This window comes from Egretta garzetta, unplaced genomic scaffold (genome assembly GCF_000687185.1).
Source record: "Egretta garzetta isolate BGI_Z169 unplaced genomic scaffold, ASM68718v1 scaffold405, whole genome shotgun sequence".
In the NCBI taxonomy this organism is placed as follows: domain Eukaryota; kingdom Metazoa; phylum Chordata; class Aves; order Pelecaniformes; family Ardeidae; genus Egretta; species Egretta garzetta.
In genome coordinates, this window is record NW_009259854.1 from 2,441,888 (window position 1) to 2,464,014 (window position 22,127).

General features: G+C 39.8%; 1 protein-coding gene across 1 annotated transcript in view; it reads right to left on the minus strand.

Moving 5' to 3' along the window:
- The window catches only part of FHOD3 (formin homology 2 domain containing 3), a 165,987-nt gene that overhangs the window by 20,217 nt on the left and 123,643 nt on the right, over positions 1-22,127 (minus strand). Inside the window, exons 16-19 of the mRNA XM_035895475.1 lie at positions 18,681-18,800; positions 18,051-18,212; positions 6,452-6,642; positions 4,539-4,731 (exon numbers count right to left, since the gene is read on the minus strand). Of these exons, the coding sequence (XP_035751368.1) occupies positions 4,539-4,731; positions 6,452-6,642; positions 18,051-18,212; positions 18,681-18,800 (666 nt within the window). The remainder of the gene's footprint in view (positions 1-4,538; positions 4,732-6,451; positions 6,643-18,050; positions 18,213-18,680; positions 18,801-22,127) is intronic.

The following is a 22,127-nucleotide window of genomic DNA, read 5'->3' on the forward strand; positions in this document are numbered from 1 at the left end:
CTTATAAAGTGCAAACATAGCCCAGAAATTTGATGCATTTTTTTATTTGTGGGTTTTGTTTTGTTTTTTAAAAGAAGCATTCCACCAATTCTATTCCCCTCCCTAGTGTTACTAATACATATTTTTGACCTTATCTCCATCTCAGCTATGATTTCTGTCTGGGATTGATACATTCTGTTCCAGAAACATTCATCATTAAAAACGAAAGCTTGATTTACTTTGGCCCTCAGCTTAGTTTCAGCACAATCTCCATAAGAAGATTAGCTGTGAGAGTACTGAGCAGCACATTAACATTACTTTTTAAGGGTATGTTTTATTCAAAGAGCGAGATGCTTATTTTTCTTTGGACACAGTGGCACTGACAGAAACACACACAGATGTTTTGCAGAGGGACCTCGGCAGGTATGTTCCCTTTACATTAAAAAGACCCTTTTTTTTTTTTTTTCCCCCCATCCCCGAGGGGGCAGGGAGTCACACCGTAAAGCAATTCTTCTGAAGAAGGCCACTGTTCACTTTTTGGCATGAATAGGAAACAGAAAGGAGAAGAATGGCAAACAAGAACATACTGGTATTCTAACCCATACGTACTCCTATCTAATAAATAAAGGGCAGGAGGAGAGCAAATTAAGCTAAACAATATGCAAAAGGCACTCAGGGAAAGGTGAAATAGCAGAGTACACACATTACAAAAAGTGTGCTCCAAACAGAAGTGTACTATATTATTAACTTTATATCAAGCTAGATTTTTACAGGGGAAGTCCCAGCTGCTGGCCTTCCTACCCATTTGATCTAGCTAAAGGTGATTTGCTGTGGACTTACTTTAAGGGCAATGTACTTCACTCTGTTTGACTTTGCTCACCTCTGGTACCCGGGGCATCACCGTTTCCCTTCCTCCTGCTCTGGGTGGAGAGGGCTCACACCTAGAACCACTGTCCTTCTACACCCGAAGTCACTCCAAGCGCACAGGAGGAGCAGGTCACCATCCCCATCATGCTTCCATGTCTGGAGAGCCATTTGCCCCCAGCAAATACTGACAACTGGAGTCAAAGTAGCAAACTAAAAATCGACCTTTTGTTTCACAAGGGAAACTGCTCTTAACCCAGGTGCGCACATTCTGCCTTTTACTTCCTTCTTAATTTCATCATTATAAATACACTGAGAAATATTAATAAATTAGGAAATTTTTAACGTGTAATATTACCAAAAAGCACCGAAAGACTACGGCTATAGTGAATACCTCTTGCAGGCACACAATGTTAAATTTAAGAAGAAAAAAAAAGCTGCTTATTTCTTCTGTCATCCAATATTGGGTGCTGCGGGACAATCTGAGATCTCCCTCCTTCCCTCTGTCCCTCCCTTTCTTCCTCCCTCCCTTCCATTTTTCCTTTAGGCTAGCATTTCGATGTGGTGGATTTGCCATTTCAAAATATTATTTCTATTACATAGCAATTTTGGAACTGAAACTCTTGAAGTATCATAAAAAGTAGAGCTTCATAAATCTGGGAGACAGATGCTTATATTACCTACTATTATTAAAAATCATTAAAAAGACCAGACTTCTATCTATAATTGCGTATCTTCCCTATTTTGCTTGCTTGTTATTTTTAGTGTGCCTGAAACGAGTGCTATCACTGGCTAAAGCCAGATATAAGGTTACAGAGACTAGGCAATTTTCCCTGTGAAACTGTGGCAACTCACTGTTCTTTTTTTTCTCCTTACCCTCCTGTCCATCCCTCCACCCTCCCGAATCCTTCTCTCTCTTGCAGACAACATTCACCAAGATTTAAACTGACAGTGCGCTGTCCACTTGAGCTATTAAAGAACACATAAACGTGAAGATCTCTGTGGTAAAAGGCTGAAAGAAAGACTGGAAATATTCCCCATCGTGTTTCTCAGCCCTACACCATGTGAGCGGTTGCTGAAGCTGATGCGAGTTCTCCACGCAAAGAGCCAGCAGACTCTCTCCACACAAAGAGCCAGCACCCCTCTGCCTTCCAAGTCTGCAGGGGGGACCAAGGTTTAAGAGATACGTGCCTTCTCGTTAAGAACTGGGAAGGTTCTGGCTTATTCCTTTCCCGCTGTTGCTAAAAACCCCCTTCTTCTGCCTAAAAGTCGTGTACTGTGAGGTGATAAAAATGAGATCCTGAGGCAACTTTAGAAAGGACAGGGAGGTAAGTATCAAATAACTGCACAATCCTGCTAGGTCACCAAAAGCAGAAATTAAAATTCCACATGACTACTTCTTATCAGAATTACTTTCTACAAAGAGTTTCTTTCCAATGTCAAGATCTATACTTCTGTGCTTTGTAACTAGTTGAACACAGTGTCAAAGCCTTACTGATATATCTTCCCTTCTCAATGCCTTTGAATATAAACCACTAAGAAAATCAAGACTAGATACAAACCACAGCCAGCACAAGACTACAAGAAAAGTCCCCTTTTTCATCATTCTTCACACATAAATATCTTCCATCCTGCTGACTTGGAAACTTGTTTTGAGGTAGATCTGACTTTGAAGTTGTTAAAGAAAGCTGTGACAACCAGTCTTATGCAACTTTAATTCTGTTTCACCATGTACTGCAGTCAAATGAGCAGTAAATGAGGCCATATTACTGGGTTACAGTTAAAGAGATTTAGTAAGCCCTGAAATAACCATATGGCCACATGAACAACTCCTTTAAAGAATATCTCTATAAGGGGAATTTTAAAGAATGTGGTTTTTTTACTCCAGCAGGCTTTTTGTTTTTAAGCTAATAGGACCATTATATAATTGTTAATTAGCGATATGCAAAAAATGCTCCCTTTCTGGGGACCTGCAAGATATTTTTAGGTGGAACACTAGCTGTCAGATGGTATTTAATTCTCGTCAAATCTCAATGCTATCTTGAGCCGAACAAGACATCTTCTTCCAATGATGTTTTTCTGGGAAAGGCCTAGCTGCCTCCTTTCTTACATTTTCAGAAAATGGCCATCATCCCTGGCTCTGCTCCTCACTGACTACCTGTCAACCCTGAGCCTTATTCTGGTTTGAAAGGGTCCCTTCTCTCCGCTTCCTGAACCCCGCCTGCCAGTGATCAGATTTCTTTCCTTTTCCCCTCACGTTTCCTGCAGGAACAGGATGTAGAGAAGCTTTCTGTCCTGCCACAGCCAGTTCTGCTGGACAGGTAATGCAGGAACACTACATCATACAGTAGGAGGAGAGTAACTCCTTCACACCAGTATTTTTAAACTGGTAGAAAGTATTGAAGCTACCTGAGGAAGCGCACATTGTAATTTACTGATCTCTTTGGTTAATGCTATCTTTTAGCTCCTCTAGGATACAGCAGGAAAACCGAGAAGCAATTGAAGAAAGCAATCTCAGTTCCCCAGTGACAATTTTGAAAATTGGTATGACTATATTATACCCTCTGCATAAAATCAGAGCCTCTTCCTTAACCCAAGGCTAGAACTAAAGGAAAATATTTTGAGATAATAGTACAGGTTTAACATTTTCTCTAGGTGGGGCAGATTTCCAGATTTAAAGAGGATATTGCCAGGAAAGATCTACAAATGATCGTGAGTCAATGACTTAAATACAATCTCAATTTATATCAGTCTCAATATATACACATATTTTGACCCATGTTGCCTGAGCCATAAAACTGTAATCAGCTTAGGGCTTTTCATGCCAAAGGCAAGGGTAACTTCATATGCAACGAACCACTCGCATCTAATCGAGACTCCAGATTTGGATTTTGAGACAGCTGGAAACTTTTATTAAGTACTGGCACTTCTTAAAACTTTATTTGGATTGAGTCAAACTACATCAACTTAAAAGAAAAGATTAAAAAAAATCAAGGGGATTTTAAAGCTTACTATGCTGAGAAAACTAATTTTAATTTATTCTATCAGTATGCAATCATACAGTCAAAAAGTTTGCAGGGTAACATCTACTGTGAACATAAATTTGTCTGTTCTTTCAGAACCCCAGATTAGTCTGTTTCCATGAATTTGGCTGTTCTGTGCTTTAGAATTAAGAAGAAAATTGCTGTGCATGTGCATGCATGTATATACATACATAAAAATAGATAAAATACTAAGGTGAAATACTATGTTAGAATATTCAAAGACGGAGGAAAAAAATCCATGTAAATTTGCTTGTAACCACTTAAATGGCTACAATGGTTCATCATTTAAATCATGTCATCAATCAGGAGCCTAATTTCAAATTTTTTTTTTCTTTTTCATATTCTTCGCTGATCAGGTACACACAGCTCCTGGTGTCTTCTAGATATTTTGGGCACTGTCTGCGCAACACACAGAGATGCTCTTTTTGGATGCTTAATTTCAGTTTGTTCTCATTCTATAAATTGGCACAAAGCAAAAATATACACAGTCAAGGACTTGCAAGTTTTGTCTTCTAAGAGAAGACAGTTCATTACCTACTGCAGAAGAAACTCTTAAGAATAAAAATAAAGAGTAGCAACACTTCATATACAACATTCAATGAAAGAAAGTTTTAAAAATTCATGCTGTGGGAGATATACTTTGCCACTTACATCTGTTATCATTTTCCCTCTGGTCTTGTTTCTTTCCCTGTGGTTAGCTCGTTTCTGTTTCTGCTGCAAAACTCGTTCCCTGGTGGTGCGGTATTCCAGAGCAAATTCGCTAATAATTTTGCAGAACTTATTGATGTTGACTTCACGTATTGCATAGGGAGGATGGCCCATAAATAACAAAAATGAGTGAAACCTGGAAAACAAGGAGTTCATAAATGCAAAGGGAAAAACACTTTATTGATGGTTTCTGGGGACACACACCCGCCCTACCACCACCATTTCACTGAATCCATTTATTACTTCATTAGCTCCCATCATTTCTTTTGCGTTTCAAATTTTCATGGATGCTTTGCATAACACTGGCACATTTTATAATTAAAACCATGAAAGTCTAGTCTATGATAACTTCATCCCCGTCCACTTTCCCAGGCTGATGCAGGAGATAAGTTGTTTATGGAACTCCATCTACTTTATATGACTAATTTGGCATGTGAATGACCAATTCCATTTCAGTTATAGAAAAAATATTTATTAAATTTCAATTCTATTTATTTGTATTAAGCAACTTCAAAGAGGCTATTAGGACGTTGGAGAAAGTCTAGACAAGAAGAATGCAGATTTACAGGCAAAACACAAGAAGGAAAGAATTTCTGGTTCACAAAACTGACCATAAAATTATATTATCTACCAAGTACTTCAGTTTGGGATACTCTCAATTCACAGTTTTACTGCTTCTGTGGCTTTCAGAGCTTTTGCATTATTTGCAGCTTTTACTGTTGCTTCTATATTGCATGATTTACAATAGCACACTGAATGTTTAAAAGTATATGGGAATTCCTTTTAACTGCATCTACATCCCCGACGATAAAAAGTCTTCCCAATCCTAGAAAGATGCAAGTACACAGATGCATTTTTTGAGAACTACAGTAGTAGTTTCAGGACATAATAGAACAAGTTAATATTATTCTTATTTGCACAATGCGTATGATAAGCACGGGAAACTGGTGAATTCATTTCCCTTCCACTGCAATTGGGATTTCTGCTTACTTATGGCATGAAAACCAAGTCATTATGAAAACAAAAGAAGAGCTGAATCAAATTCTCAAGTGTATATGCACAAATTTGGGATCATTTGGAATCTAGATTCTAGTTTTGACCACAGCAATTTGGAAATTATTCAGAAGTTGAAAAATCTCTCAAAATTTCATTAATAAGCAGGAACACAGATAAATTACTCAGATGAGTTAAGCTACATTTGTGAATCTGAAAAAAAAAAAAGCTCAGGTGTATTGAAGAATTACCATAAATATGTACATTTCAAAGCACTGCAATTACTGTTAACTCCATTGGATGAAACTAAACCCAACAGCAAGTCCTAATGAGAGGAATCTTAATTCTAACTTCTGCCATGTACGCATAAAACAGATAGTTGTAGATCTTGCAAATAGGAGTGGTGTTGCCTGTAGAAGAGCTCTTTGTACAAGACTCTTTTCAACTTCTGCATATGACAAATTTGTCATTAGAACCGCATTTTTCTGCTACTGCCTGTTGTTTATCAGACAGCAAGCCAACCCCCCTCTGAAGTATTTAGGGAAGGACTGAAAATATAATGACTTAACCATAAAGCTGCTAGGTTTTGGGGACTAGGAGTTAAAAGACGCAGTTATTGCACCTTGGGAATAAATGTTTGCCTGGATCTTTGCTTCTTTTCATCAGAAATATAGAAAATTTCTGGAGTGGAGGTCTTTCTTAAATGGCCTTATAACAAAGCATGCACCACATACATCCTGGTAACATTCCTTGCTGGAATGTAGATTAAACACTTACAAAAAACATATTTATGATGTCATAATTTCTATTTTTAGCAAGTCATTTATTATCAAGTTATTGCTGTCACCAATCTAATTCTGTACCTGTTAATTATTCTTCTATGAACAATCTTCAGGATTATGATTCTTTCTGCACAGTCTTTAAGGAACTCGGACATTTTTTGCTTTAGAGTTGGCTTCATTTCATGCTTTGCTATAGCCTTAAGGTGATCCCATGATGCTTTGCACCGTCTTTCCATCTGACACAAGTTTTCCTGGAGTTGTTCAAAGTCAACCTGAAAAAAAAAAAAAAAAGGAAAAGGAAAGAGAAGAAAAAGTAACACTATAAGTGAAAGCTACTGCAGGAGTATCCTTGGATATCTGAACAATGCAATGTATGTATAAGAAAGGGTCAATGTTATGGCAGCACAACATTAATTCACATTATTAATTACTACTAAACTATTAAAGAAATATGTTTCTCTGTTGCACTTTGTCTAGACATGAAATGTTAGTAAGGAAAATGGAAAAAAAAGAAATACCTGTACACATATATATTTGGTTTTAGTCTTGGAGGCCTAACACCTAAAGAAGGGACAATAAAATATCGTGATAGGTTTTTTCCCTTGCTCATAACTTCATGCCTGCACCAATCAACTCCATGACTCAGTTATTTCTGAGGTAATACAAAACTTTCTCTTTTTCTTAATCCTTTTCTCTACTACTCATAGCTTTTTATACCCTGTTTACTGCTCACTGTTGTACCCAGCCAACACTTCGCCAATTTAGGAAGCACTTGGATCTATTCCCTAGCCATGCACTGACTTGTTAATAGACGATCTACTTCTAATCACAGAATTCCCGGGCCAGAATTTTTTAAAGCTCTATTGAAAGCAAGTGTTATTTGGTGATCTCAGCACTAACTTTCCTCCGTTGATACACAGTATGAATTTGCTGGCTGGTAACAAGATCATATAATGGTTTTGAAAGTCTCTCAACACAGTTAAAATAAATGACTGCATCCTATAGTAACATTCATCAGGACAGAAGCCAACATATTCCACAGAAGGTGAGAGAGCACTTCTCCTTTATTCGTCAACCAAAAAAAGTGTTCAAATCGCAATGGTCTATAGAAGACATTCAGAATGCGTTGCTAACAACTGGACAAAGTGCATTAACGACCCAGCCACAGCACACAACAGATGAAAAAAGTAAAACTACCCAACATGTTCTTGAATTCTGAAGAAAGGAAAAATTTATTTTATGATACCACTTCACAGTTCAGATGAACTAGAGCTATAAAATACAGATTTAGCTCTCAGATTCTAAACACGTCAGTGTTTGGGATGTTGGTACTCCAGTTAATTCCTTACTGCTAAATGAAAACCAGTGTCAGAGACAGGTTTTAGTTCACTCTTTTTAGCTGCGTGCAGCACCTAGTGCTGAGACCTATACTGAGGACAGCCATAAGAAATGCAGTATTATTAAAAAGCTCCTGATATTGATTTTATTTGTTTTTGCTGTGATTTATAAAGTGATGAATTTTTCCTCTTCACAAGGAAATAAAAACATCCTTTGATCCATTCTGTTATTCAGAAAAGCCCTGCAGGCAAAGCAGCTGTGGGGTTTTTGTTTTCCTTATATTCATATCAAGGCATATGCTTTTTTTAAAAAAAAAGAAAAAAAAAGTCCTTTCCAGGTCAGTATTTTCACTGTTGATGATAAACACATTGCTGCTCTCCATAGAAGGTTTATCTAAAACACACATGGGGGAAAATACTACCATTCCTATTAAAAAAACCTGCGAGAAGGTATTTCTAAGTCTTACTGGTAAGAATTATCCAACCTAGTTGGGCAAGTCTCTCAGCCCCTGCAGCAGAGAAATCTAATTTTATGACATTTTACGACAGCTTTCACTGAAAACAGAATGAGTTTTAATCTACCAAAAAGCTCTGAGGTTCAAGCCTGAAGGGGTTCAAGAGACATCTCTGGAGAACTGCACATCCGCAGGGAAAAGATGTGGCGAATTCCCTGCCACATGAAATCTGCCAACGGCCAGCGCATTCACAAGGGCGGGCAGTGCCGGCAGGGACTGGGGATGGCAGGTCTGGCTAAGGGATGCACAGGAACCTCTGAGCACAATCAAAAATTCAGAACTCTGGGGAAATCCTAAGAAGATCGCAGCAAGAAGAATATCACCCGAGCTCCCCTGGAATAAATCTCCATGGAGCACAGGTGGCTCTGCTTGAGCAGAAGCTGTAAACTCCTGGAAGGAGTAAAGCAGGAAATCCAGTAGAGGATACAGTGTCAGTAAATTCCCCACATGCAAACTGTCCTGTGCCCATAAGAATGTGACAAACCTTCACGAAATATAAAATCTTCTGGCTGCCAGCTCTCCAGAGTTTGGTCACTTGTTTGGGGAACAGAAAGGAATACACTTACAGAAAAACATCCATGTGTGAAATATTAAAAGTAAAAATTCTTCAGCGGCAACCATCTGATATTTCATGAAGTGCTATTTCACCAGTGCAAATTCTGCAGGCAGGCACAGAATCCATTGCATTTCAGCCTGCTCTAAGTCTCACATGCAAGGAGTTAAGTGAAGCTTCTTCACATGCGATACACCATACAACATCCCTTTCCTCTCTCCAAGGTGTAGAAACTGTCTCCCAAAAGAGCACCAGAAGACAAAGAAAATCTTCCGATACAAACAAAAAGATTAGCATCTATCAGCCTGCTGACAAGATTTTTCCTATTAGATCTTGCAGAAGTGAGATTTAAATGTTCAGGCTGGGTCAGCTCAAAGGGAAAATTCTGAAGTCAGAAATATTTGGACTCTTCTACTAAATGTATCACAATATTTGATAGCTTGCAGCTTGAGAGTACTACCTGCATGACATTTCAAACCACAGGAAACAAGCTTTCCCCTCCCCTTTATCTCCTAAGAGCAACAGCACTAATGCGATGCTCTCCAATGGGAAACAGCATAATGGGACACGCACGGTCACCCTCACTCCGTCTCCTCTCTCCTTAATTTACACACCTTGCCCTCATGTTTCCTCTGCTATCTCCTTTTTTTCTTCAGTGCTCATGTTCAGATAAGAAATTAGCCATAAACCTCGTAGCACAGAAAAGCTAAAGATCCACTGACCACTGATCTTCTAACTGGACTCTCCTGCAGTTGCAGACACTTGCACACAGGATCCAGGTGATGGTTTTTTCTAGGCTAGTGGAATAGAACATCCAGGTTGCATGCCAACAATTAGTGTATCTTAAGCATGTCTATCAACCCTCACAGAGTGACTTTCCATGGGTATAGGAAATAGCAGTATCTATTACTAACTGATAAAATATACCAAAATCCCACTGAAGTAATATGCTCTTATTCTACAAACTCTTATATTTTCTAAGGCTTATAATATGTTGGAATATGAACCAAGACAGACAGCTACTAATTCCCTTAATTATGAGCACCAGATTCCACTGAAAACCAGGATCCTGAGGAATTTGACGTCCTCAGATCCTCCTCTCTCTTCACTGTGAAGCCAAATGCATCATGGATGTGAAGGAGCTTTTATCACATTCTAAGCTGTGACACAGTGACTATACGGCCAACAAGCCTCTCAATTTATGCAGGTTTGTATCATAAACCAGCAGGTACTTGCACCACTGGAAAATGTAAGAAAAATACAAATCTATCTGCAAAGCAACACTTTAACTGAGGTAAGCAACCACGAAAGGTGAGCACAGTGGTCCAAACCTAGATCTAATCATTGTGCACTCGGATAAACGATCCCCCAACTACGCGTCCCTCTGTTAAGAAGAACAAGAACTTGTGGAGCAATATTGACAATTATTCAATCTAATATGCATAAAGGAAACCTGAAAAGGCATATATAATACCCTACAACATCCCTGCCAGTCCACACAGCATTCCCAAGGGAAGAAGGATCGCACCTTTTCATTTATGTGTTTATTTCCAACACTTTCCTAAAAGGATTAGTGCTGCATAATGGTAGAAAGATGTGATTCCTTTCTTTTTTTTGTTCGTTCTTTCTTGAAAGGAAAAATGCACCAGTTCTTGCCCGCAGCTGGAAGGCCATGCTGGGACTAAGGAGGAATTCAGGTGAGTTTCACATCACACTGTGGCTCCAGGAGACCTCAACATGGGAGGTGCTCAGACAAGAGCCTCTGTGGCATTATTTTATAACTATGCCCCACTGAATAAAAGGAAGTGGTAATCCAAAATGGTCATTTCTCCCTTTCTCCCTGGATAGCTGTTGTGCCCAGCCCCAGGTTTTGGAGGAAGGTGGTAACATACATTCTTCTTCTTCCTCCTCAACTCATTCACGTATATGCAAAAGACATGCAACTTGTTCATCCTGCTTACTGTTACCTTCTGCTACAGTTTAAAAAATAAATCTCTCTCTTTCAGGCAAAGGAATGAGTCGTCTTAGGCTGTTATGCAAAATAAAAATTACTTTTCTTTCAGGCACTGTATTGTTTATTTGCATTTGTAAAACCAATTTAGAAAAAAACAACTTTCTAAATGCTTCTGGGATATATTTGATATGTTCCTCCTTTCTCCTGCCAGGTTCCTTTCCATTCACAACACACTAGCTGAAAAATATTCAGAACTATCTGTTATTTATCTGTGAAGTCTCTTGCTAGGCCCACTGTGCAGTCTTCTAAGAAGTGTCTTTGAAGACATGGTCACATCAGAGTGGAGCAGCCAGAGGCACTCTATCCAAATAGGATTTAAAGACTAGTTTACGTGACACAGGGTCTGCAGTGTCAGCCTCATTCAGGAAACCATTGCCGTAAGTCACTAAATGGGCAACTTCAAAAAAAAAAGAAATATCTATTTTTCAATTTAATGCACCACCATATTTTGCACAAATGACACTCAGACCAAGAATAAAACCTTCCAATCACATGGCAGCAATGCCAGCACACATTTTAATCAATTGATATCATTATTTATTGCTTGCTACCATAGTAACAGATGACTCTGCCATCAATAACAACAGAAAAAAGAATTCCACCGGGTTTCTCACTTCATTGGGCTGAGACTTCAATATCGCACGGTACACCTACTGCCCAAATGACTTCTGTTCTCGCTGGTTTGCACCTGACTCAGAAAATACCACCACCACCAACTGACTCAGCATTTACTTCCCTGCCCATCTAGGTTCCATGAGCACTGGTCCTTTAAAAGGCTTGCTTTTTCCAAGTTCGACCGCGTGCCATACCTCCAACATCACCTGCTGCGTACGTAAGTTCAAACCTCTCTAATTCATGAAATGCTAGGCCTTGCCCCCGTCGTTCAGGCAGGACATGTATCAGGGAGCCTTTCTGATCTTTGCGTTGGGATGTTATTTCTCTGTGTGGCCACAAATGTCTCATGGCAACACAGGAATAAATTTGTTGGGGGAGAGGAAGAGCTGCTTTGAGGTGACATCGGGAATTAAATGAGTTGGCTCAAACCTAAAGGGGCTTCTGCTGTATGTTCCCTAGGGCAGCAGGTACAATTCCAGGTATGCATTGTCATGCACAGCAAACTGTAGCTGCTGTGAGATAACAGGTCATTCTTCTTCAGCGTTCCCTCAGCTGGAATGTGCATTACACACACGTTTCCTCTTCCAGCTAAATCTCCTCCAGACTCTGGCCTAAGCTCCACCACTACTGAGAGTACAAAACTGTCCTAAACCCAAAGATGCTGCACCTGATTACACCCACGTTTCCTGCCTCCTATACTTACACTTGGCCCTTGAACAGGGTCAAAAATGTCAAAACTGGTTTGAAGTAAAAAACCCCAAAACAAATAAATGAAGGGAAACTGGTGAAGCTGAGGTTTCTGCTTAAAAAGCATTTCTTTTCAAAATCCCTGTGTATTATCCAAAGTTTTGTTCCGAAGGCCAGTGCATAACTTGTTATGTAGCCTCAGTATCCTTGGTTAAGTTTTCTATTGCTTGCTACTATATTTGTTGTTTATTGCTACAGCTTGTTTCTTTTAGTCGTGAACATATCAAATCCAGACATTTTCTAAGGAAGACCTGGATCTCTGCATTTTTATCCTACCCACAAGGTGCATTAAATAGAAGATTGATGCTTTCACAATGACAAATGTTGCCTTAAATTCACAATAAAATGACAACTCTTTTATCTCACATCATAGAAAGATATACATGATCACAGACAAAATCTTTCTTCAAAGTTCAAGATCGTTTCTACAGCAGACCGCAACCCAGTCTAAGCTGTTTATAATTTAGGGTCAGAGCGTTCGTTCTCACATTATTACAGGGATGCGTTCTGGCAGGGAACACGAAATCTTCCTCTTTTCCTGAGCTGGTTCAGCGCCAAAGGAAATTCTGAGAATTGCTCCTTGCAAGCACACTGTCATCTGAGTGCAGTGACCTTCTGTGGCATACGTTCAAAACTCTGTCTCCTCCAGTATTTCCACGCTGGCTTGCTTCACCAAATTGTGACAAGAATTATCCCAAGGCCAATGTTAGTCCAACTTGCATACTGTCGGTCACACGTCTTAAGAGAAGTAGATGCCAGCTCTCAAAAGCAAGCAAAATATAAAGGAGGTTCTGTCCACACATTTTTAATTCTAGGGTAAGAGGTGGCATCCTCCCAAAATAATTTTGGAAATGAAAACACCCGAATCAATCCACTAATTAAAAATTAAAGGACAGAGGTGTGTACTGAGGTATGACCAGATGAATCTATCCAATTATATACACACCTCCACTGCATCTTAGCTCCTCAAACGATCTACAATAAACACACTAATACAAGATCTTTTTGCAGATGCTGTATGAGAGTTCCCACAATCTGGGATGAAGAGGAGCAATACCAGTAAGTGGTGATGAAGCAGGTCGCTTCAGCTGGTGTCACAGCACCTGTGACGCTACTTGTAGTCTTTTCACCTGGAAATCATTGAAACATCGCAATGCTGTCAGGGACCTACGCTAAACTTCATTTGCTCTCTTTCAGACAAAACCTTGAAGTCTCATCTGCCGCCGAAGCTCCTTCCCCCTCTGCCCTGCAACCCGCAGTCTCTGCCTTACCCTGCTCTGTGCCCCCCCTGACTCGCGCTAGCCCGTGCCAGGGACTGGGGCAGCTGCAGCAGCCCTTGCAGCTGGCACCCCAAGGAACGATACAACCATAAGAAACCTTGCATCCCCTGACCCCTTTCTTCCCCTGGAAAATAATTTGACTTTTGGCATCACACAAATACTTCCTGTCAAGCGAGACAAGAGAAACCCCACTGAAGCAGCGTGGGAGGCAGCATGATCTTGCCTGCTGGTTTTTTTTTTTTTCCCTTTTCTCCTCTCTCTGCTTTCCAGTGTATCAAGCAGAAGCTACAGCACACCAGAATGGAGAATGGCACTTCTGTTTCAGCCACCTCTTTTCTCCTGCCGCCTCCCCACTGAGCCCCTCGGAGGGCAGCTGCAGGCTTCCCACTCCCCTGCCTTCGTCTCGTTCCAAATTCTTTCCTGCCAGCAATCCTTGCCCCGTCCTCTGCATTGTTAACATTTCCTATTGCTTACTTTTAAAAGCTGCCTGCTTCTCCATTGCCTAGTACCCGCAACTAACCCAAGCGTCTTGCTGCAGGGGTTAAAAACCAGCCAGAAGTTTGGCATTTTGTAAGTAAATCAAAATTAGGGGGAGAAAGGGACAATTACTAGTTTAGTCTATGGAGCTGGCCAGCTTTCAGATGCATGGGGAAAAATATTTATGGGGATGAGAAAGAAGATGAACGTTTTTAATAGGAATACATTTTCTATTTACTAACAGAGAAGATACTGGAGCTGATGCAACCCCTCCTTGCCCTACTGGTAAGGAAGCTTTTAGAAACAATGCTGAGTTTAACTGCAGAAATGTGGGGGTCTGCTTCAGTATTAGGTACATCAGTTCTGGTACAACTCCAGTGAAAAAACAACTTAAAACATGTTAAAAAAAAAAAAGAAGAAAAAAAAGCAAGTGCTTTTAATCATGGGATACTAAACAACCAGTGCCCCTGCATGATCTTATATATTTTTATACAACTGCAAATACTTTTCTTTATCTATAATTCTACTTTTTGGTCATTTTTTCACTTGTGTCTGCTTTTTTTGCCATTTATGACTTCAGTCCTTCAACAAAAAGCCACAAGTTTTGCAATAACTATACCACTTTGTTTCTGGTCTTTCTAACCCCTTTCTGGTGAGGCAGCCTGTTTTCTTTATGGGTTTTTTTCATGAACTGAGGCTCAGGAAATTCTCATATGATGTGCATCTCAGGGGAAGGGGCATCTCTGTTTATCTACAGGATGGAAATTGTTTAGCCTTTGTGGTTTCTGAAAGATGTTTGTAGACAACACGGAGCTCAAAATACAGCCTAATCCACAGTGAAATATTAGTTCTCCTTTCCTGTCAGCTTTCCTAAACCAAGATTTCGCCTTGTCTGTGAACATTCCCTTGAAGAGGGCAGCTTGGATGGCTTCCACATCCTAACTCTTTGATTTGTGGCAGCTAAGATCAAGTGGGAATAGAGGTTGTTACAGTAATCCATCAGTGGTATAACACATGCAGGAACATCCCAAGGAGGGAGACCTTGGGCGTCACGCAGAAGGTTAAGGCTATAATTTCTCTTAATGTGATTTTGTCTGGCCTTTTCAGAATTTCGTCCACTTTGGGCAGGGCCACTAGATCAGCAAACCACAGACTGAAAGCCTCTGCTCAGTTTTGTATGCTCTTAGACCTAAAAATTTTTCATAAGTGACAGCATTAGGTTAAGCTTTCTTCCACTTTCTAAGACTGAAAAATAGAAATAGAAGATTCACTTGAGAGTACACCATACATGGTGGTGTGGATTTTGGAAAACAAGGACTCTTCTCTTTTATGGTGATTTTAATTTTAGTGATTAATTTGGTCCCAATCTAAAAAAAAAGTGAAATAACTTTTTAACAAAGAGAAAAAGCAGGAAACGAGAAACCAATACACCTAAATGTTAAGAGATGAAGAATCACTCCAAGAAAAAAAAACATTAAAAAAATTTTTAAACCTTCCAAACATGAGAAACCAACCTCAGTGAAGGCAATAAAACAGAGCCTAAACATAGGCTGTACAAGAGGAAAATTAGGAGAACAGAGATGGAATCCAAAGAGCAAATATCTAAGGATATAAAACAAAAGCCACAAATTCCTTTATGGTATCCAAAAAAATGAAAATATGTAGGAGGTCCTGGATCACTGGCGATGAAAGAAAGAGAGGAAGACAAAAGTCAGGGAAGGGAAGCAAGATGACTTCTTTTCATCCAACTTCACCACAGAGGACGTTGGGGAGAAACCTATTCTGGTACCTGCTTTTATTTTTCTGTGTTTTAATAGATGTGAACTAATAGCAAGCTTCGAATACTTGCTAGCAGAAACAAATGTGTTGGAGGAGGATGAAAGCTTTCAAAGAAGTAAACAAGCAGAAGACAAGAATTCTGACAGCAATTAAAATAAAAAAAATTGAGCCACTGGCTAAAGTGAGTATGCTTTCACTACACTTAGTAACTTAAACAATCAGAGGAGAGCAAAAGTTTCGCCTATCTTTACAAAAGCAGTAAGGTTGATTCAGGAGACTGTAGAGCTCCAGGCTTTATTACTATACCTGGTAACCTAGCTGAAAGGATGAATAACAGGAAATTAAATCCACCAAAATAATCACCAAGTTATGAATATGTTTATAAAATAGTGGACAGATAAGAGCAAGTAAAGAAAATTAGACCTTCGAAATCTTTACAAGAACTTCATGGGAGACGACCTGTGAAGTGTGATGTTGAGACGGCAGAAGAAAAGAAGGAATACATATTGATTCTTATCTGATCACAGGTTTAACAGCAGGTGTCTCATGGTTTGTACTCTGTATTTCAAAATTATCTGAGAACAAGGAAGCACACTGAGAGGGTAAATTCTACAGGTGGCAAGAAATTATTCAGATTAGTCCTGATTTAAGATTATTAGGGAGTTGTGAGAGATAATCAGTAAATCTGCTTCAGCAGATCATGGTCATTACTGTAGATTGCAATGAAGTGCACGCTGCAGGCAGTATCGAACTCCTTTGCGCATCGGGCTGAGTACTGAATCACCCGATCAGCCCAGGAGACTGCCTGGATGTCCTTGTGAACAGCCCAGAGACAACTGGTGTCAAAAAGATAACAACAGTCAAAAACCACAAAGAAAACCTCAGGACATCTAACAAAAGATAGCATAAGCAGAACGGACAAATGTAGTAGGCACAGAACACTTATAAGGAGGGGCTGGAATGCTGTTTGCTGTCCTTTAACCCATTCTAAAAGGTAAGATGGAGAAAAAGTGTGGAAATGGTCTCAAAAAAAAGGTGAAGAAGGATTATTTGAGACTTGGACAAGGATCTGAGCAGTCTGGTTTATTTGGTCTTGCACTGAAAAGGCTGATGGACCAGATGACCTTCAGAGGTCCTTTCCAACCTGTTATTCTATGAGATAGAAAGAGAATAAAAAGTTTTGACTGTTCAATATATTCAGACAGTAAATCCTGAAATTGGCAAATTCAACAGCAGACAAAATTAGATTATGAATTCATTGTCACAAGAGCTGCGCTAGGAGCCAAAATAAGATTTCATTTTTGCAGTTTTTTAAAAACTGTATTATACAGGGTCCCCCTCAATATCCAAACAAGGTGGCTTTTGGAAAAGAAATCATTCCTCCATTTGATGAATATAATGAGTATTATGGCTCACAAAATAAAATTTTTTAGGAGAGATCTTCTTCCTCCTTTGACACTTCTTGTGCTCTCAAGCAGCTGATATTGGCCACTCCCTGAATCAAGAAACTGGACTAGACGGATTTAGTATTATCTGCCGTAATTATTTCCATTTTCACATGAGACATGACTCCAAACCAGAATTTTCATGTTTGGTAACTCCTGATGACATTCTGTCATGTTTACTCCATTAATCAAGAAATGTACTGGTTTTAAGGGTCATCCATGAAATTCCACACTCTGAGAGCTCCAAGAGTGAGGTTACAGGGTTTCTATCATGCCTGCTAGCAGCAGTAATAAATAACCTGCATAGCATAATTGAACCACTGACCAGACCTAAGCATTAGCCAAGGGATTACCACTTTTTAAAAAGAGGTGCTGCTACAAGTTTCCTTTATTTCTATTTATATTCACTAACTCCTAATATTCAAATTTATTGTCAGGAGGAGGACAGAAAAGGAGGTAAACAAAATATTCAAGGACACTTTCATTGTGGAAACAATTTTATTACCCAAAAAGGTCATTCCTTCCATTGACCTTAAAATACAACCAGGCATCTGCCTTAAAAAAGATTCCCCCAAACCACAGAATAAATATACTTGAGGATAGTGGTCAAATAAAGTTTTAACCTGAAAACAGTTTCTAATAGTTATATACATTAATAATGTATATAATGTGAAAATGGCTGTTATAACGTGGCTGCATATTAGTGCATTGATGAGGAAACCACCTGACAGAGATGAAGCTCAGAAAAGAGAGTAGTGGCATCTTTGAAATTCAGTGGGAATGACACAACAAATCCACATTCACACAAGGTGCTGTGACCAGGGAGGAACAGAATCAAAGAATAAAATGAAATCTTAAATATTTCACTTTAAAGACGGTTTTTAAAAACATATATATTTATTTACCCACTGGACATACCTTGGCTGACCTAGTGATGGCCCCGATCTCTGAATAAAGATCAGTGCTGTCTGGGAACTTCTCCACCACCATAGTGCAGACGTGATGCAGGAGGGACTGCTTGTGCACCGTGTCCTTGACTTCTGGAACCTTCTCGAGGTAGCTCAACTCAAAAGCTTTGGCCTGTGAGGGGGAAAAAGGGAAGAAATTAAAACCAAACATTTTTACTCCTTTCCATGCAAGTTAGTAGACAAAACTGATTAACAAGTAGGTGAAGAGGGGAAAAATGCAGAAGAATCATCCTACAGAATAAACATATTGCCTTCATTTATTTTTAACTTGCTGAAGAGTAGGCCTAAAATCATTCAATCTGCAGTGAAATGACTCTTGACACAGTTCTCATAATTTGAATGGGGAACATCAACACTAAACTCAAGGGAGTTACATCAGAAGAGTGCCCGGCTCCACGTTTCCTTCAGGTTATGCTGAAAAAGGCAAAGAGCACCCTGACACACAATAAAAAATAGGTTCTGTTTTCTAAATTATTTTTCTGGTACAAAATAAATACTGGGTTGCAACTGTCATAATGGTTTTGAATTTTGGTTTTTGAAGGAAAAAGCTGCAGGGGAAATGCTGGGACATCAGGCTTACATTGGTTCCATTCAGAAAGTTCCCAATGGCTAGCAGAGTAGAAAGGATAAATCCCAAAGTTTTATTGTGCTCCAGTTGGTCCATTCCTTCCTTCAGGTCTAGAAGTGGTTCTGCAACTTCCTGCCATGAGAATAGAAACAAGAAAGTGAAGGCTGCAGTTGGTTATAGCTGCCTTAAGTTTTTAATTCTATGGTGTAGATTAATTATTGCAAAAAGTTCCTGAACTGGCGTCTTGTAGAGTGCAAACTGGCCATGTGTGCTGGCTTTCTTCCATGTTCTAGCTAATAAATCACATGCAAGGACAGCAAAAAAATACATAAAATACTTTTCTAATGTTGCTTCTTTATGTATGCAATTGCCTTACTTGTCCTGGGGATTATTCTGTGATTCCTAACAGGAGCGAGAGAAGGGGCTGCTGCATTTGCGTTAGATGCATGAACATTCCCCTGCCCCAACGGATAAAAAAGCTTCTTCTAACTATTTTTTCTAATCTTTGAAAAACAAACAAAAAAACCTTAGAACTCTGGCTGACTTGACATTTGTAGCTTGACCCTAAGGCTTTCTTCAAGTGATGGCCACCTCTGAGTTTTAGATATGGTTTTGTGCTTGTGTTACTTTAAATCTGAAAAAAACCCCTCTGCAAACATCAAGCTTTACAAGTGTTCTCATTTTAATCTTTTAACTTAATGCATCTTCCATCCACACGTGTTATTTGAGTATAGGTATGTAAACTGATAAGGCCTGAAAACATAAATTCTGTCCCATTACTTTGGGAAGTGCGCTACACCAGAGAGTTCAAAGTAAGAGAGCAAGCGTAATTGAGTTGATGTAGCTTATTTCAATGTCTTTGTGTGAGGCCCAGGGTTATTTATTTTGTATGCACGGTAACAGTTCACATTGTTTCTATCTCCAAATGCCGTCCTAAGCATCTGTGAGCAGCATTCTTTTCCCAAATTATTACACTCTTTGTGAGCCAAGAAGCCAAAATTAAACTGCTATTTTAGACCAAGAGGCAAACTAGCTGAGAACTTCACTTTCTTGAAGAAATACAATGGGTCATTCAACAACTGTAGTGATATTTGACCATAAATAAGAGCACAAAGATGAAGGAAACATACATTTCTAGTCACTACAGAACAATTTATCTCTTGAAAAGAAAAGAATATGGCAAATCCAAGACAAATTAAGAGATGGCACAACAAGCAAAGTAATTTATACATCAGAGGAAAGGTGCTAAATAATCCAAGACTTTATCAAGTTAAACTAAAATCAATAAACTGCTGCACAGAATCCTTTGAATTTCTTTGAAGTCAGGGTTGATTTAGTTTGTTTTGTTGCATTATGGGGATGAATCAAACTGCTCTGCATCTGCTGTAAACACAGGCTTTTGAACTATTTTACTTGTTTCAATTTGCAACCTGTTAAAAAATCATTCCTAAAAGGTTAATTTAAAACATTCTGAAGGTGAATAAGAAGTCAGCATAAAAGGCTTCCAAAGCAGGCCATGCTGTGGCCCTTCATTTAGCTATTTACATGCAAGCTATACAAGCTTAGACTTTCTTGCATATAGCACACATTTATTTTATTGTAGCATTAAAAAACAATAAAAGCCAGTGTGCTATAATCAGATGGAAAACCTATTCTTGCTCCCTATAAAACTCATCTTCTACCTAAAGAAGGCAGATACATAATGCAGAGCTACCTTAGCTATCACGTATACTTATCTACCATATTTTTATTTTTCATCTAAAAATTATGCTTGAATGAAATTTGAGGATTGGTCCAGAATTTTTGGCTGCGAGACATCTGATAATGCCTGATAAATGTTTGATGCACATGCACAAATGATCTCAACTATGTAAATCCAATGGCCCTAGGATAGGGAGGACATAGCACACATGTTCTGTACAGCTGATCTGGCATATGTATTGCTACCAACCTGCTACACCGGTAACAAGTTTAGTTTACTGCACCTAAACAAGTTCACATGCATGCTTTTTTGGGAGGGGTAAAAACTTGGTTGGGATGGGAACTTTGAGATGATCACAAAGTAATTTGCCATATTTGCATTTACTCAAGACTGGACTACATAAAGTATCATACCCAACTAGAACTTAGATTGGCCAATTCTGTGAAAGAGAAAAATATGTTTCTATAAATACATTAGCAACAAAAGGAGAGCCAAAGAGAATCTCCATCCTTTACTGGATGCAGGGGGAACCACAGTGACAAAGGATGAGGAAAAGGCTGAGGTACTTAATGCCTTCTTTGCCACAGTCTTTAATAGTACGACCAGTTGTTCTCAGGGTAGCCAGCTTCCTGAGCTGGAAGACAGGGATGGAAGGCAGAATGAAGTCCCTGTAATCCAAGGGGGAATGGTTAGAGACCTGCTACACCACATACACACACACAAGTCTATGGGGCCGGATGGGATCCACCCAAGGGTACTGAGGGACCTGGCGGATGTGCTCACCAAGCCACTTTGCAGCATTTATAAGCAGTCCTGGCTAACCAGGGACATCCCAGACGATGGGAGGCTTGCCAGTGTGATGCCCATCTACAAGAAGGGCCAGAAGGAAGATCCAGGGAGCTACAGGCCTTGTCAGCCTGACCTTGGTGCCAGGGAAGGTTATGGAGCATATCATCCTTAGTGTCATCATATGGCACGTACAGGACAACCAGGTGATCTGCCTGACCTTGGTGCCAGGGAAGTTCATGGAGCATATCATCCTTAGTGCCATCATATGGCACGTACAGGACAACCAGGTGATCAGGCCCAGTCAGCATGGGTTTATGAAAGACAGGTCCTGCTTGACCAACCTGATCTCCTCCTATGACAGGGTGACTCACTTAGTGGATGAGGGAAAGGCTGTGGATGTACAGTCTTTAATAGTACGACCAGTTGTTCTCAGGGTAGCCAGCTTCCTGAGCTGGAAGACAGGGATGGAAGGCAGAATGAAGTCCCTGTAATCCAAGGGGGAATGGTTAGAGACCTGCTACACCACATAGACACACACAAGTCTATGGGGCCGGATGGGATCCACCCAAGGGTACTAAGGGACCTGGGGGATGTGCTCACCAACTGGATGATCCCAGAGAGTTGTGGCGAATGGAGTTAAAACCAGTTGGAGGCCAGTCACAAGTCGTGTTCCCAAGGGCTCAGTGTTGGGGCTAGTTCTATTTAACATCTTTATCAATGACCTGAATGAGGGGACTGAGTGCACCATCAGCAAGTTTGCAGATGACACCAAACTGGGTGGGAGTGTTGATCTGCTTAAGGGAAGGAAGGCTCTACAGAGGGATCTGGACAGGCTGGATCAATGGGCTGAGGCCAACTGTATGAGGTCCAACAAGGCCAAGTTCTGGGTCTGCACTTGCGTCACAACAACCCCATGCAATGCTACAGGCTTGGGGGAAAGAGGCTAGGAAAGTGGGGGAGAGTAAAAC